Below are 18,063 nucleotides of genomic sequence, written 5' to 3'. Positions count from 1 at the left end.
CAGTTAGTTCAGTGGTTCTCAAACTTTTTAATTTCAAGCACCCGACCTGAGGTAAGGTTCCATTTGAACACACAGTCACAGACATAGGGTACCCCGTCTCAAGGAACCCTGAGGGTCCCTGGACCACACCTTGAGAACCTCTGACTTATTCATTCATTCACTGGAGCCCCCCTAATTCAAGGCCCTTTATTCGTTTCCCCTCCACATTATCAGTAACACTTTAGAATACGGTAAGTAGATGTTATTATGACTAAAGTACTATATTCTGAGTAATCAGATTGATATAGAGTGTTAGTTCAGTAACAGGGCTCTCCCTGTCTCTCAGAAAATACATCTTCGGTAGGTGACCACATTCAGGAGAGAGTAGGCCTACCAATTATCAGATACATTTTTTGAGTTTCAGGTCCAATTATGTCTGCTCATTTAGCATATTTGTGTCATCACTTCCAATTTCTCTTTCCTGTCTGAGTTCTCAATCCTGATCGGATAAAATTGTATCCTGAGCTGAGAATGCATTTTCCGTTTAAGAGCTTGAGAGACATGGAGACAGGAGACTTCTGTTACTGAACAAACATTCTAGAGCTATGATTACTATCACAATATAGAGCTATTTAACATCTGTTACAAAACAAACACTCCAGTCCAGAGCAATGTTTAATGTCAGAATATGGAGCTATTTAACACTGTTACTGAACAAACACGTCTAGAGCAATATTAGGCTATACTATCAGAAAATAGAGCTATTTTTACTGAACAAACACTTTATAGCAATGATTACTATCAGAATATAGAGGTATTTAACACTTGTTTTAACCAAAGAAAAGAACTTAACCTACTTGTAATAGATTATTCACAAACGTGTAGGTTATTCGTTTATTATTTGACTTAAATGTTTGAACTCGCCTCTCCACCACAGATCTGTCTGAGTTCTGATTGAAGACCAATGAGGAAACCCAGGGGCTTCCCTCTCACCAACATCATGACCTCAGTTAAAACATTAAAGTCCTCTGCAATGTCCAGCGTGCTATGTAAGTCACTGACCCTGACATCTCTATTGGTGTCATCTTTCTTTCTTTCTTTCTTTCTTTCTTTCTTTCTTTCTTTCTTTCCAGATCTCTCAGGTATCTCACCTGGGAAAGGTCTGCTTTCTGTCCCTAAAACCAAAACTAAACATGGGGAAGCAAGCATGCATTTAGTTTATTATGCACCAGCACCACATATCTGGAACAAACTCCCAGAAAACTGCAGGTCCGCTGCCACCCTTATTTATTTTCACAACAAAAGACCTTTGTTTGTTCTTTCTTTCTTTCTTTCTTTTCTCCCAGTGTTCACATACAATTCATGTCATCCATTTCATTGAATTAATTCTCTATATATTTCTTTGTGGTATATTGACATCGTGATACCTATAATCATCTCTCTTTGTGTCCATTTCAAAGGGTTTATAATGCTGCTGTGTTGTCCTAATCATGAGTTGTGTGCAGAGATGGGGACCACGCCCAACCTGAAACAGATTGTGATTGGACGCTGTTACAATTACATCACACTATTACACCCAGGCTCCAGGTAAATACAATTAAATTCCAAGGGCTTTATTGGCATGAGAAAACATATATATGTTAACATTGCCAAAGCAAAAGTGGAACAATACAATCAAACATAATAATGTATGTCAAATTGATGTATTCTCAGAGCTGTTACATTGCAACTGAGGCAAATCTAACTTACAAAACCATAAGAATTGTGCATTTGCTGTCAGGAATAGTTGGTTTATATACTGTATACCCACATACATAGGAAACACGTCTATCATCAGTCTAAACAGTACAATAACAGTATCTATGTACAGAGGTTACTCACAGTTGAGGGATATACACACGACTAGTAGTCTTTAAAGGGCCACTTCACCTCTGGGACAACCCTATCTTATTTTATTGTTGTTTGGGACACGATCAATACAATCCTGAGTTATGTTTTGTGTTCAATCTGTTTTTTGAGATATTAGATGCAAAACGCATCACTGATGATGCAAAATGCATCACTAGTCATGCTGAAATACTAAAATATCTAAAAGAACAGACTGAACACAAAAAATAACTCAGGATTGTGTTGATCGTGTCCCAAACAATAATGAAATAAGATAGGGTTGTCCCGGAGGTGAAGTGGCCCTTTAAGGTGGTTGTGTTACATTTGATATCCTTTTCCTATCAGCAACTCATGAATCTTGCTGCTGTGCACACTACTGGACTACTAAATATTCTCTCAGTCCACACACCGGTATATCTCCCCTGCGAATTTGTGGTTGATCTTACATTATCGTCTCTGTCGGGTGGAAACCTCTTTTGAACTGTTACTTTTCAGGATTCAAATTCTATAAAATGAAACCAAATGGACCCTTACGGGTCCATTTGGTTCCATTTTACGCTCTCAAGAGTTAAATCATTGTTAGACATCTGCATTGCTTAATTTACAAGAAGTCTACACAATTAGAGAATGTGTAAGAATTGTTATTTTGATCATTTTGATCGTTTTGCGTGTGTGCGCGCGTGCGTGTGCGTGTGCGTGTGCGTGTGTGTGCGTGTGTGTGTGTGTGTGTGTGTTCAGCTATGACTGTGAGCTGATCTGGACAGAGTTTGAGGAGGCTGTTGTCCAGCGGTCGTCTTGTGGTGTAACAGTGAAGCACTACCAGCAGCTGTTCACTGCCATGGTGCCAAAACAAACCTGGTCTTGTGATAGAGTGAGTTTTTCTTTATTCTTTACTGTCCCCCCAAGGTAGGGCATTCACCAAATATTTGAATATTCGAATATCAAAGTCACTATTCGACGTTGTTCACCGAAGTCGAATATTCGTTTATTTTTTTATTGCTTTGTCTTTAAAAATATATATATTTCTCCATGGTTTATAAAGCTTGGCTAGTAGATAGGAAGTCATAAGAACCCTGACAAGCACTTGGAATTGTAGGTATTGCATTTAATGTGACTCGGTTCCGCAGATAAATATTGTGAAAATAGCCGATCTACATGCTCACAACGCCTCTCTACATGCTCACAACGCCTCGCAACGCGAGGCGTTGTGAGCATGTAGATCGGCTATTTTCACAATGTTTGGCTCTTGCTTACTTACTGTAATATTTGACAGTTTGGCCCGTTTGGCCAGGCCTGTCGAATATTCGACTATTCGAATACTTTGAGGTCGAATAATTTGAATACTAAAAATCACTATTCGTGAATGCCCTACCCCAAGGCCCCAAATCCCTTTGTCCATTATAAAATTAAACATATTGGCAAGAGTGCAACACCATAAAATGACTTGTCTTTTAGTTCTACTGGATTGTTTTAATTTTTTGGTTGTATTTATGTAGATACAGGTAGGCCTATATGTGTGCAGTGATACAATGGGAATGATTTTGATGACAAAAACGATTTTCACCCACTTCTTTACTTCTGTAAACCTGTGAAAGCTGTAAACCTGTGAAAAACCTGTGAAATTCTGATTCTGATCTCTTCTCCACTAGTCCCGCTGCGAGACAATAATGGGTGCGTTTATATGCACATTCAGAATGGCATTCAGAATGAACTTATTCTGAATAGAGCTTCATACCCAAACGTTTACATGGGACCTGAATACAAGTATCCCTCATTCCACTGTCGTTTACATGACCAAAGGATTCATTCGGAATAGAACTTTGGGCATGCGCAAATTAGGCCTACTTCAGGTCGGAGAAGGGGGGGGGGGGGGGCATTCATGTGTAGCATTCATTTATTCCAGACAGCAGTTCATTCCGAATGGAGCGTTCATATGACAAATGTATACTGATTGAAACGGCATAAACCACCTCTTCAGACCAGAATGAAAATTCATTCGGGTCACACCGGAATGGCCATTCCTAAACGTTTATATGAGCATTTCTATTCTGAATGAGCAGTCATTCCGTATATAAGTGGAATACTGTGCATATAAACGCACCCATTGTGAGCTTGTAGTTAGGCTATTTTTCAGAGAGTTGGTGTAGAGGGGAAAAAAAGAGCAGGCCAAGATACATATATTTATAGGTTTTAAAAGGTTAACTATCTGAAAATTCACATTAGCGTGAATCCAAATAGCTATAGAAAAGTTTAAACTGCTTCATCTTGCTCTCAGTGCTTTGGGCTGAAAAATGTCGAACACCCCTTGTCAAGGGCATTCATTTAAGAAATCAAACCTCGGTTCAAAGTGAAGCGGTGAACTTTTATCCTATGTGTTCTAGAGCTTAAGAATTCTGAATTCTGAATTCTGAATGATTTTATCTGGAGGGCCGAATTGTCATGTGAAGCTTGACCAATCCTCAAAGTATGGTCTCATTGGACATTTTTAATCATCCAATCATCAGACCGGGATGGACACTACACACATATTCTGGACGTATACGGGACAGATAAAACCTGTTCATTCTGGACTGAAATGACCATGTATGGACATGAGGGGAGTCAGGGGACACACATGGGACACACATTTACAGACAGATAAAACCTGTTCATTCTGGACTGAAATGACCATATATGGACATGAGGGGACACACATGGGACACACATTTACGGACAGATAAAACCTGTTCATTCTGGACTGAAATGACCATATATGGACATGAACGGGACACACAAAGCCACTCCTTGGAAGCGGCTTTCACCGCTTCAAAAAACACAAAAAGTTAAAATATGCAGATAAGAGGTTTCTGCCCCACAGCAATGATATGCAGCATAAGCAGAGCTGTTTTTCTGCACAGACACTCTAAGCACTGGCCTATAGGGCCCGTCATGGGAGGGCCCCAAAATGCACCCATGCAAAAGAAAGACAAAACTGAAAGACAAACTACTAAGAAGTGTCACAACAAGATGCATTGTGTGTGTGTAGATCAGCTATTTTCAAATAGCCGAAATGTATATAGTATAGAGACACACAGGCGCCTATAAATTCGCGCCCCCTATTGTGACAGCGGCCCCACTTCGGGTAAGGAAGAACGGTGCACTGCAGCTGCCAATGCAATCCCAATGAGAGGCATCGTGAAATATCATAATTTCAGTGGTTGACTACTGAGGCCATATCGATTTTTTTTTGTGTTCTAATAAAGTGTCCCATGAGTTTAATTTTGCCTTTTTAAAGTGGCATATCTGTCATCTTGATACACTACCTACAATATAATTTAACACCTTCTAAGCCAAGGGGAGCCCCTTAATGTTAAAACCGTACTATATCGCACATCCCCCCAGGGACTCTCAGCCACGTCGTACATTCCCGGACTTTGTCTTTAAAACCGGAATAAAAGCTTTTGATCCGAAAATCGGCGATCGTCTAACCTTCCCTAGTCACCACTCGTGCACTGATAGCTCATGCAGACCGTGCATGAAGCAGAGGTGACGTCAGCGCCTCTCCTTCTCCAAGGCACCTTCCACCCATCCGTTTACTGTCTACACACTCGAGCTCCTCCTGCAGCCATGCTTGGGGCTATGCTAGCGAAACTTTTCAGTTCTGTTCTTCAGTCACACATGGACTATTTGCGGGGACATTTACGTGAAAGGATCGCGCACGCGAAACGCACGGGGACATCGACGATCGGCCAAAACCCCCATTCTATCCCAACGGAAATCGAGAAAATCATGGTGAGTTACTGGCCTGGGGGGAAAAAAAAAAGAAAAAACAGCGGCGCTGTTCAAGATGGAGGGGCTGCGGGGTCATGTTTATAAACATAATATTATGTCTCAGATCACAATACAATAATAGAAATGTCACGGCTAATCTACCAACCACCATTCTATTTCGGACGTCAAGGTGTTAATATACTTCATCTGTGGGTCAAAATTGCTAGCATTGGAAATCTTAAGTTTAGGTGGTCGCATGGTACACACGTCATGGACGCATCCCTTCAGGTTTTCAATACCCAGATATAGGCATGTCTCTCGTGGATAATTAGGCTGTTTATTTTTGGAAAATGAACGCATCTCGCTTCTTCCAAACGGAAGAAGGTTGCAGGTTATGCTGAAAATCTGCCTGTGCCTAGTAGGGCCCAGTTTGACCTAACCCTAACAGCCCTGAGCATATTAAGTAAAAATGCAAAGAGTAAATTATTCAGGAGGGCAAAGGTTGAAAAGGCAAAGACAAATCAATCACTGTCTCTTCCTAAACCAGTTAAATTGCTTTGTCTTGCTTCCATGTGGTGTGTTCAGTTCCTGTTCTGGAGTAAAACCAGGACCCTCATGCACAGCTATGCAGCCGTGCACCGAGGCTTCTGGACACTGGAGGACACCTTGGTGGGCTACATGTTCAATGACCTCATCTGGTGCGGCCACGAGGAGGACATAGGTTGGATTATATGTTTTCTGTTGTCAGGGACGTGGGAGTTACCAGGGCCCAAGGTGGAGGGGGCCTTAATTATACTTTAGCTATTGAAAAATAGCAGATATACAAGCTCACAGCGCGGCACCGAGTGCCGCGCTGCGAGCTTGTAGATCTGCTATTTTTGAAAAGTCGTGAAAATGTGTGCAAATCTTGGCCTATATGTATTTTAAGCGAACATTTGTAACTCAAATTTTGAGTTACAAATGGGGGTGCCTGGAACTAAGTATTTTGAGATGGGGGTCTGTGGCCAAATACATATCATTTTGGGGGTCCTTCACATGAAAAGGCTTGAGCACTGACGCAGAAAAAAACAGGTTTTTCAAAAAATGTATTTGATTTAGAAGACATTTATAGAATCGGGTCAAAAATATTCAAAGACTTGCACAGATTTTCACGATTTTTCATGAATAGCAGATCTACAAGCTCGCAGCGCAGCACTCGGACTCGGTGCTGCGCTGTGAGCTTGTGTATCTGCTATTTTTCAATAGTTAAAGCACAAAATAACGTGTAATAACGGTCTAAATGGGTTAAACCCCCTCCCCTATGAACAACATTCATGTGGGGCCCACAGTGAATCCTTGTACCCTGGGCCCAGAATTTGGTGCACCGTTTTACCATTGGGTTGCTTCAGTTTTATGCAGACAATGGGCCGGATTCATCAAGCACTTTACGGCCATATTACGCCCATATTTTCATCAAAGTGCCAAACATCAAATTAAATACATATGTGCCCATTCTGCCCATTCCAACACATACCGTATATCAAACATATAATTTTCCAAATGTCTGTCTGTCTGTCTGTCTGTCTGTCTGTCTGTCTGAGTGTCTGTCTGTCTGTCTGAGTGAGTGTCTGTCACAGCGTTTCTCCTCAGTGGCTGGAGCAATTGATCTGAAATCACATCACCATTAGCATATGAACACACCTAACATAACTGTGAAGCCCGTTTGTCACATTCACAAATCATATGCTGTATATTAGCATTTTTATGGTGTATCTATATCTATTCTGCATCTAGCTTGAGGCATATCTATTCTGCATCTAGCATGAGGCAACATGTTTAACCAGCTCTGTGTGTGTGTGTGTGTGTGTGTGTGTGTGTGTGTGTGTGTGTGTGTGTGTGTGTGTGTGTGTGTGTGTGTGTGTGGGTGGGTGGGCGGGTGGGGGGGGGGGGGGGGGGGTCTGTTGTCTGGCCCTGTTACAGATTTTGTCCAAAAATCATGCAGATCGGTACACAGTATCTCTGTAGCCATTAAACTAAACGGGTATTTCTTACATTGATGCTCCTACATATTATCATGCAAGCACCAGTTAAAGTTACTTTCCATCCCTCATATACTGTGTGCACAGTGCACATCCCATAACCCACACACTGCACATCATTTCAGAGCTCATATCTTTGAACGGGTAAGGACTAGTTTAAAATAAATAAAAGAATAGGCCTATGTAAAAAATGTAGCCTATTGCTAGCGCAAAGCATAATATAATCATGATGCAAATTCCAAAGATTTGTATTTATTTAATAGGCTAGACTATCAGTTGCATTTAGAGCTGAATCATTAGGTCCCTCAGCGTGTCGGCGACTCAGCCGCAGTTTCACGTAATGATGAAAATAGACGATCATGCATTAAAGCTATACTGTGTAAGTTGCTAAACTAGTTGTCAGTAGCGGTATTGCTTTTTTCGGCCGTTTTTCGCCCGGAGTCGTCGCGGACCACCGCCGCGGACCACCGGAGCGGCGTCGCAAACCACCGCGACCGATACAAATCCGTGGAGGGGTAGAACCATGGGTAGAACGTAATTTTCTGGCCAGGATTTGGGGATTAAGAGGTTAAGAATCCTTCACCATGGTAAACACTGTAGCTGAGCGAGGCTACTTCCTGAAGACCCGGCAGATCCGCTGTGATTGGCCAGTAGTGTATCATGTGTGTATGTTCCGCGATGTGATTGGCCAACGTATATGATGACGTTATTTTTCCGCGAAAACCGGACCCCGGCGAGGATCATAGAAAACATATAAAGAGAAGGCTTTAGAAGCTGAAAATAACGGAGTGGGTGTTCTAAAACTTTAGCGATTTAACAGTTAGGACAATTTTAAGATTTGTTTTATAAAAAAAGTTACATGGTATAACTTTATTGTCGCAGTCGCGCCTCCATTGTGTCGTGGTAGGCCAAAGATTTTCAACCAGTGGACTGGGGACCCCCCTGGGGGTCACGACCCACAGGTTGACAGTGTATTTTGGATTCATGTCAATTTGTGTTTTCAGATATTTAACCACTTGACCCATCAATACTTAATAAACTTGACCTTTCACTCTGTACTTAGTCTGCTCTTTTCCCCCTCTATACACCAAACCTCTTTGCCGAAAATAACCGATCTACAAGCTCACAACACCTCGCAACGCGAGGCGTTGTGAGCTTGCAGATCTGCTATTTTTGGCTACAGTTCTCAGAATATGGACACTATAGGTTCAAGTGGTTAATATAAAAAAGGAGAAAAAAAACTTTCTACCACTCAAAGATTTAGAGGACCCCCTGTAATAACTCTGAGGACCCCCTATGGGTCACGGACCCCCTGTTGAAGACCGCTGACCTAAAGTGTGTCCTAAAGTGTGCAACATGAAGTAAAAGGGATGTTCCTAGGCTGGTCAACATGTAGGCCTGTGTTTCCTGTACTTCCGGTTACACAACATTCAGTCGTAGTTCTTTTCTGTGATTTTTCTCCTTGTGAGATGGAGATAAAACTGGGAACGAGGTTACCTGTCAATCATCTTCTTGTGTTACACTCTTTGTCATACATCATTATCTGCACTCCATTGTCCAGAGATAATTGTGGCCTGTAATCTTAGAGTGTATTCAGTCTGCACACCTGGAACAGAGCAAAAACTGTTTTTTTTTTGCACTGAACATGATCTTCCCTTGAGATTGAAAAAAATGTATTGTTATATAGTGTGAATTTCATGCAAGCATTTAGACTAGGGGTCTTCAACAGGGGATCCGGGACCCCTAGGCAACCTCAGAGTTACTACAAGTAAGTAAGAAGTTACTACTGGGGTCACCAAATCTTTGTGTGACAGGAACCTCTCTCTTGTTTTACGTTAACCACTTGAACCCTAGCATCCCTACTCTGAGGATAACGTTAGCGGAAAATAGCAGATCTAGTTCACAACGCCTTGCGCTATGAGACTTTGTAAGCTTGTAGATCAACTATTTTCAGCAAAGAGGTTTGGTTTAAGGGGGGGAAAAGCAGACCAAGTGCAAGTTTTCTAAGTATTGAAGGTTTAACCCTTAAGTGCTGTTCGGGTCATTTTGACCCGTTTTACATTTTCATTTGAAAAAAAAAGGTAGAAGTTTAATTTTTTTCCACCTGAAACTCACTGGCCTTAAAGATTCTTCTGAGATGAACATGTAAAAAAAATATTTTTGCACTACACCCATGCTACACCCCCCTCATATTTTTTGAACCTTTAGTGCTGTTCGGGTCATTTTGACCCGGAAGCACAGATGCACAGAAATACACAGTATTATACCAAAACATAGACACACAGTCACCCCCACTTCTAACACCCCCCTTCCGAAGCCCCATTCCGAACCCTCCCCCTACTCCCCCACCTAACCCCCCCTCCCCTGATGCACAGAAATACAAGGAATCACGTACAAACACAGATACAAAATCACCCCCTAACCCCTTCCACCCCTCCCCCCTCCAACCCCCCTCACCTCACCCTTACCCCTCCCCTCCAAACCCCCCAACCCAACCCAACCCCACCTCCCTCCCACCCCCCCCCCCCCCCGCCACCCCAGATGCACAGAAATAAAAGAAAGCATGTATACTAACACAGACACACAGTCACCTCCTTCCCCCCCTCCTCCCCCCTCCTATCACCATCATGTGGATGAAAATGTTGTTTACAGGGGTGCCCTGAGACCAAAGTGTTTGAAAACCACTGTACCGTATACGTTCAAGTGTATATTCATATGTGACGTTCATGTGTGTTCACATGTGTGTTCAGCTCTATGTGAGAATGATGTCCTGTTCCTGAACCAAAAGTATTCAATTAATGGGCATGTTGAAAAAAAAAAAAAAAAAAGTTCATAAAAATATTGTCTGATTTTCATTTTTTCCTATAAGCATGAGCAATATTGCCCAGTATTAAATAAAGTAGTTTTTTTACATGAATTTCAGCTAAATCAGTAAAAACGCCTAGCTCTTTCAGTGTTTAATGTGATATAGCAAAGCAGAAATGCAAACATTTACCATATACATCATATGAATTGTTTGGTATTGAGTCAAAGTCAATGTATCATGATGATTTGTTAAGTTAAAATGTATATTAGTGTTGTTTTTTTTAAACCAAATGTCCCCCGGGTCAAAATGACCCGAACAGAACGAAGGTGTAGTGAATCTGAACAGAACGTAAGGGTTAAGTGGTTAACATGAATGTGTCAAACACTGCTATGAAGCAATGTATTATGACATCTATGCAACACAATTTTATACAGTGTGTAGTGGGGGTCCCAGCTCTCTCTCTCTCTCTCTCTCTCTCTCTCTCTCTCCCTCTCTCTCTCTCTCTCTCTCTCTCTCTCTCTCTCTCTCTCTCTCTCTCTCTCTCTCTCAGCTAAGGGGATCCTTGGCCTTTTGTCTATCATGTTACTCAGTATTCTGTACCCGCTATAAAATATAGTCACAAGACATTTGGTTCACTGCAGGTTTCTTATGTGTTGCACAGGGTTTGATTTAGGTTCCTGCCCAGAGTGGTCAGAGTGTATCCATCATCCGGTGTACTCCCTGTGGAGGCAAGCCTCACAAAATGTAAGCTTAATCATTAAAAATGTAAGCATCAATCATTTAGACTTTAGAGCATCTTCCCCGAAATAACACATTATCACCTTCATAAAAATAAAGGCCTAAGGGCACGGTTACGCCTCACTTTTATTCTACGTCTGAGGGTGGATTCTGTCAATGCATTTCAATGGGAATGGAGCGGTTTGCTGCCATTTGTGAATTTGTGATTTCAGACTCGGCGCAGTCCGCTCAGAGAGTGGGCGGGTGACGCGGGTCTATGGGCTGGAGCCAGGCAAGCAAAAGAACACTCCATTCCTATTGAAATGCATTGGCGAATTAAACTTCGGTGTGACCGTACTCACTGTCACCGTCACTCTCTTCTATTACCTCATCAGTTTGCAGAGACAGCGTGTGGCAACATCACAGTGCTATTAAACGGATCTATCGACAACGCCTTCAATAGGAAAAGGTAATGTGAGACATGAAAGGTACTGTAGGGTAAGTGATGTGTGATAAAATTGTAATGTTTTTTTTTAATTCAAAGTTTAAAGGACTATTTTCTATTGTGATACAGTACTAATCATTGCTATAGAGTGTTTGTTTATCCTAGCTGTCTTTCCAGCTCTTTAAAGGAGTAGTTCACCCCCAAAACATTTTGGGGGTAAACTACTCCCATAATAAACAGAAAATGCATTTTTCAGCTAGTGACAACATTTCAGCCAATCAGGAAAGAGTAGCCATTCATCAGCTATAGTGTTCCACTTCCAATTTCACTTGTTTAATCTGGTTGTGTTCTCTATCCTGATTGGATAAAATTGGCATCCTGACCTGAAAATGCATGTTCTGTTTAATAAAGAGCTGGAGAAACATCTGAACAAACACTCTATCTATGGCAATGAGTACTGACTCAGACAAAAGATTTAACACTTATTTTAACCAAAGAAAATCTCTTACCCAACCTTTAATTATAAAGCAAACATGCCAGTATAATAATAGCCCGCAATTTAAAAAAAAGAAAAAACATAAATATTATTATGTTTTCACAGCATGTTTGGAAGTGTTGAATTGGACAGCCTGAACCCAAGAATGGTGGATCATGTCAACATCAAGGTGGTAGCCAACCTAGAGGGACCCTTTATGTGAGGATAAAATTAACACTCACTCTACATCAGGGGTCTTCAACAAGGGGTCTGGGACCCCTAGCTAGGCGGTCCTCAGAGTTACTGCAGGGGGAGCCATCAAATCTTTGTGTGATAGAAACTATTTGATTTTTTTTTTTTTACATTGACCACTTCCCTATTCTGGGGGGAGCATTAGCCGAAAATAGACGATCTACAAGCTCAGGCGTCGTCAATACCTTGTAGATCAGCTTTTCTCGCCTAAGATGTTTTGTGTATAGAGGGGGAAAAAGAGCAGACCAAGTACCAAACCAAAGGGCAAGTTTACAAAGTAGTGAGGGTTTAAGGGGTTAAATGTCTGAAAACTCGCATTTAACATGAAACCAATATGTAGTGGGGGGCCGGTCCCTGCTTCATCTCTGTCTTAGCTAAGGAGTCCTTGGCCTGAAAAAGCGTTGAAGACTCCTGTCCTAAATTGAGGTTGTTCTACCAAGATTAGGTCTTGTTTGAACAATTCTTTCTGAATTATGTCTCTTTATTCTCTTACCCTGCAGAGAATCGTGCAGGAAAGGATCAATTGTGGAACTAATCAACATTCTGCAGACCAGAGGGTTCCGCTGGACCTGCACAGACAAAGACCTGTGAGTGTCAACTACAAGTCTGACAGTACGGCCCAACACGCTTCAGCCTGTTATACTGTAGGTAGAAAGGATCGATGATCAACAGGGACAACTTGAATACAATTTGGGTACAAGTCTGATCTACTGTTTGCCTGGGTCCAGACTCTTGTGAAGCAATCAGGCTTTTCAGTCTGATATCAGGCTACGGCTGTTGCTTTTGTTGAGGTTTTCTATAAGAATTACAACACAAAGAGCTGCAGGAACTGCTGCCAAGATACTGTACGGTTTAGACTTTAGAGCGTACAAATTACTACATGAGCAAATACTGTACTGGTGGAACATGACTGGGAATCGTCGTTGTCGGGTGGAAACCATGTCCAAAACCGTTTACTTTGTATTTATCATTTTAAAAAATATTTAAAAGTACTTTTGTGCAACACTTTTGTATGATGAAGTGGGGCTTTAACTTACAAAAAAAACATACAAATGTGAAACTTGGAGATACAAGGTTTCTACCTAACGATATACTGTATAACTTTTTGTTTTTGTAATGTTATAACACTAAATGGCTAGTTACTATATTGCTAATGGGTGGTGATAATGTTTGCCCGCAGGTCTCTGATGATCCTTCAGTGCATGCAGAACCCCAGACAGTCGTCCTGTCAGATGTGTGCAAACAGCCTCGTGCACAGAGGAACACTTCCAAGTAGCTGAGTGCTTGCCGGAACGCTCACGCCGAAACCCACTCGTATACACAATTATTTGAGCAGATCTACAAGCACACAATGCATTGTGAGCTTGTAGACCGGCTATTTTCATTATTATTGTATACAATTTGTGAAACGGCACATTCTGCATAATGAGTATACTTTCATATATATTCGTACATTTTGATACAAATACTTTGTACTTTTACTCAATTAAATGTTGAATTCAGGACAGTAACAGAGTATTTCTACAATGCAGTATTGATACTTTTACCTAGGCAAAAGTACTTTTTCCACCACTGTCGCTATGTTGGCTTGGGGTTGACCGTTCTTGTATATGATTCTTGATCACCACACCCAACCTTGATGACCATGTAGCGTGTCTGATGAAGTCGTGTACTTGTTTTCCGGAATGATACATTAAGCAATAAAGCAATAAATCAAACTGTCATTTAATGATGATTAAATTGTTATCAAGGCATTAACACTTTACATTACAACCCACTTATTATTGTATAATTAGTTTGTAATGTAATTCATTATGACATGCAATGTGGTTATGCTGGAACAAAACAATACATCTGGGATTAAACCATTTATTTTTGCAACAGTGATGGACTTAATTTCTTATCTGGGCATGTCAGTAGCCTACAGGTGAACATTTCTTTTCATTGACACATTTTCAAACATGTTCTACATAACAAAACAGCAATGCGGTGCATTGTGAGCTTGTAGATTACAAATATATCAGATCTACGAATTCACAATGCATCACGTTGTGAGCTTGTACATCAGCTATTTTCAGCAGGCAACCACGTGTAAAATCAGGCATTATTACGACCATCAAGGCCTGCCAAAATCCATTTTTGTCAACAATATATTGTATTGAAGGCTGTTTAAGAAGTTGGGTCTTAAGCCATACAATGGTACATGGAGGAGGGTGAGGCACGTTAGAACCTGTAGTGAGGCACGTTGGAACAGTGTTGGATATTAAAGTAAATACTTTATGCAAATAATGTTGTCTTCTACCCAGTTCCATAATAGGTGATACAAACTTTTTTTTCCCACCTGCACGTGTTATTCATTGAATTTGTATTTTTAATGTGATTGATTGAATATTGTATTAGTCACAATGAATAACAACACAACAGTAGTCACATGTGAGATGCAGCACGGCACAGGTACACTTAGAACATCCTGCCCAACAGGAACATCCCCAATAAGGTCTTTTAAGGTCTTGTTTACATTGGAAGTCCTTGGCACTCAATTCACAGACATAGCAACAGTAACAAAACAATATTCGTTGCATTTAATAAAAAAAACAACAACAAAAAAAACCACTATGTTCAGCACAGGGGAAAAGGTGGGGGGGGGGGTCTCACTTTTCGCCTGTCTTATGGGAGAAGTGATGACTACCTTCGCTTCTGGCCTCCTGAAAGGTGAATTGTCAGGGCCGTTTTGAAGGAGACCAGCGAGTTACTTGTTTTAAGGGAAATACCGGTAGTCAAAAGGAGTTCCACACTTGAGTGCAGTGTTGTAAAAGGAGAATTTTCCCATAGTGCTATGGGTTTGCATTATCAGATCGTTGTGTGCGCTCCCTCTGGTGTTGTATTTACAATGTACATTTATAACCATCCGATGACCATGGTCAACTGTGAATATTTGAATTATCAAGAGAGTGTTGAACACAAGGAGAACAACTGAGCATCCTTTATCATGTATCATAATTATATCATAGCCTTTCCCCCCATTGCCCACTGCACCAGAAACCATGCTTTTCTTACAGTAACCATGGAAATCTAGATGGCTTCTTGCACTCTGCACATCCCAGTCTAAAGAATTAATAATTATGTTTGTTTTTTGTTGTTGTTTACAACATAAATGTGGTCTTCAGATGAGCACTCACTGAAAATTGGTTTGACTCAATAGTTCTATTCTGGTATGTGGCTGTACTTAAATGTTGCCAACATTTAAGTAACATTATGTTGGTCTGTTGTCCATGAAGAGGCTGAATGATATAAAGACAAGCAAATAACGAAAAAAACAACCTAAGTGCACAGTCACACCGCACGTTTATTCTACTGTACCTATGAGGTTGGATTCTACTGCTGCATTTCAATGGGTATGAGTGTTTTATTCTTTTTTTTTTAATCCACAAATGACAGCAAACTGCTCCATTCCCATTGAAATTCATTGGCAGAATCCACCCTCATAGGTAGAATAAAAGTGCAGTGTGATCTTGCCCTAACAGAGTTTTCTACATTGCAGTGTTGATACTTTTGACCACTGCCTATAGAGCATGGGTCTTCAACAGGGGGTCCGGGAGCCCTAGGGTGTCCTCAGAGTTACTACAGGGGGTCCTCCAAATCTTTGCGTGATAGAACGTTTTTTTTCCCTCCTTTTTTATATAATATAATATATCCATATCCATATTCCGTGAACTACTAGTATTGACGGTTCAAGTGGTTAAATATCTGAAAGCACAAATTGACATCCAAAATATACTGATGATTGTGCTGTCAAACGATGAAACTATATGGAATCTATGAACAGGTTGTGGACCCTGCTTCATCTCTCTCTCAGCTAAGGGGTCCTTGGCCTGAAAACGTTGAAGACCCCTGCTATAGAGACTAAACTATATGGCACATGGCAGCTGTCTCCTGCCTGCCTCCTGCAGCCAGTCTCTCCTGTTACTGACGTATAAGGAGATGTGATGAAGCTTTTGGCAACTCCATACTACTTAACTGCAACTGGCAGCCATAAATGCACACCTCTGCACTTGGACTCTGTGAGTCCCAGATCACTCACACGTAATTAGTAACTTAGCCTGTACATAACAACATATAGGCAGGGATGGAAGAAGTAGCCTACTACTACTACTACTACTACTACTACTACTACTACTACTACTATTGCTATTAAGTAAAAGTGCTATCAAAATGTATAAAGAATCTTTTGAAAATCAGTTTTTTTTTGTAGATCACCTATTTTGTCCAAAATGCTACAAAATAAAATATTTAGAAAATGTAATATAAAGTAAAGTAATATAAAGTAGTCCTAATGATTAGAACATGCTTAAACATTCAATTACTACAAATTTCCACAAGTACAAAAACTGTATTTCCAATCATTTTGGGCAACAAGAAGTTGAAGTATAAATGTAAGTCTGATAATAACGTGCTGCTGTGCATGTTCACATGTAGGCTATACTTTACTTAAGAACTTTTTTTTTTTTTACTTTTATCCCCCACATTGAGGTGCCCACTCTTCCTTAGTGCCCACTCTTCTTGTAGGCCTATCCTTTTATATCTGCTATTTTTAGAAAATATATAAAAAGAAGAAACAAAAGATGGATAGTAAAACTTAGAAACAACGTAAGTTATAAAACATGAACCCGTTGCATAGGGTTACTTTATAGCCACGGATTATTTGCGACCCCAGTCCCTGGTTATAGGCCTTCCTTCTATACAAATATCTATCTACTCTAATCTAAAAAAGTACAAAATCAATAACATTCCCAAATTACAATCAGAGAGCAGTGGCATTAACATTCTAAAATGTGCCTATGAACCACTGACTGGTTCTCAAAAGTGCCTGCACAACTTATACAAGTCATTTAATCAGTGACACATACCCGGCAGTGAAGTGACCAAATGCCAATGACAGGTGAGGTGACATAACATACCAGAAGTGGTGTAAATTAAGTAGATTTACTTAAACCTACCGGTAAGTACAATTTTGAGGTATTTGTAAGCCTATATACTTTACTTGAGTGTTTCCAATTTGCTATAGTACTTTTACCTCTACTTCACTACATCTTGGATCCAAATATTGTATTTTTACGAGTTCCACTACATGTATTTGAAAACTTTAGTTACCCTACTACTAGTTGCTTTGTAGATTGATTATTATTACAAAAACACACTAACCCTATTAGGCCTATATACATTTCACTCATAGCTGCTCTACGTGAGCTTGTAGATCTGCTATCTTTTTTTTTTATACATTTTTTTTATACATTTGAAAACTTGGCAATAGGACATTCTGCATAAGTAGCCTACTTTTACTTTCGGTTATTTAAGTAGGCCTACATTTAAGTAGCCTACTTTTACTTTCGGTTATTTAAGTAGGCCTACATTTTGATGCCAATACTTTTGTAGGCCTACTTTTACTCAAGTAGATTTACAATTCCGGACTTATACTTGTAAGGGAGTAGGCCTATTTCTACATTGCAGTAGGCTTAATGATACTTTTACTTAGGTACAAACATTGAGTACTTTTTTCCAAGATCATTCATTCATGGTAGCCCAGTAGCCTTTGGCCACCACTGGGGCGGGTGCGCGCATTGCGCGCCGACCGGTGGAGCTGTCTTGTCCAGTCCCCCCCCCCCCCCCACTTGTTGTTCCACAAATAGACGCGCATGAATTCAACGCAACACTGAGAGAGAGAGAGCGGTGTAAC

At 40.6% G+C, this 18,063-nt stretch overlaps 1 protein-coding gene across 1 annotated transcript; it reads left to right on the top strand.

Annotated features, from left to right (window-relative positions):
* Positions 1 to 1,486: 1,486 nt before the first annotated feature.
* LOC308307176 (ADP-ribosyl cyclase/cyclic ADP-ribose hydrolase 1) lies at positions 1,487 to 13,609 on the top strand (the record flags this gene model as incomplete). The annotated part of the gene is made up of 8 exons (XM_080752347.1): positions 1,487 to 1,566; positions 2,605 to 2,737; positions 6,202 to 6,337; positions 11,102 to 11,184; positions 11,553 to 11,626; positions 12,204 to 12,296; positions 12,830 to 12,916; positions 13,510 to 13,609. The coding sequence occupies 8 exons, from the start codon at positions 1,487 to 1,489 to the stop codon at positions 13,607 to 13,609; spliced, it is 786 nt and encodes a 261-aa protein (XP_080608473.1).
* Between the last annotated feature and the right edge of the window lie 4,454 nt (positions 13,610 to 18,063).

This window comes from Nannobrachium achirus (genome assembly GCF_963921795.1).
Source record: "Nannobrachium achirus genome assembly, chromosome: 21".
Lineage (NCBI taxonomy): Eukaryota > Metazoa > Chordata > Actinopteri > Myctophiformes > Myctophidae > Nannobrachium > Nannobrachium achirus.
The sequence above is the reverse complement of the archived record's forward strand: the minus strand, read 5'-3'. Positions and strand labels throughout refer to the sequence as shown.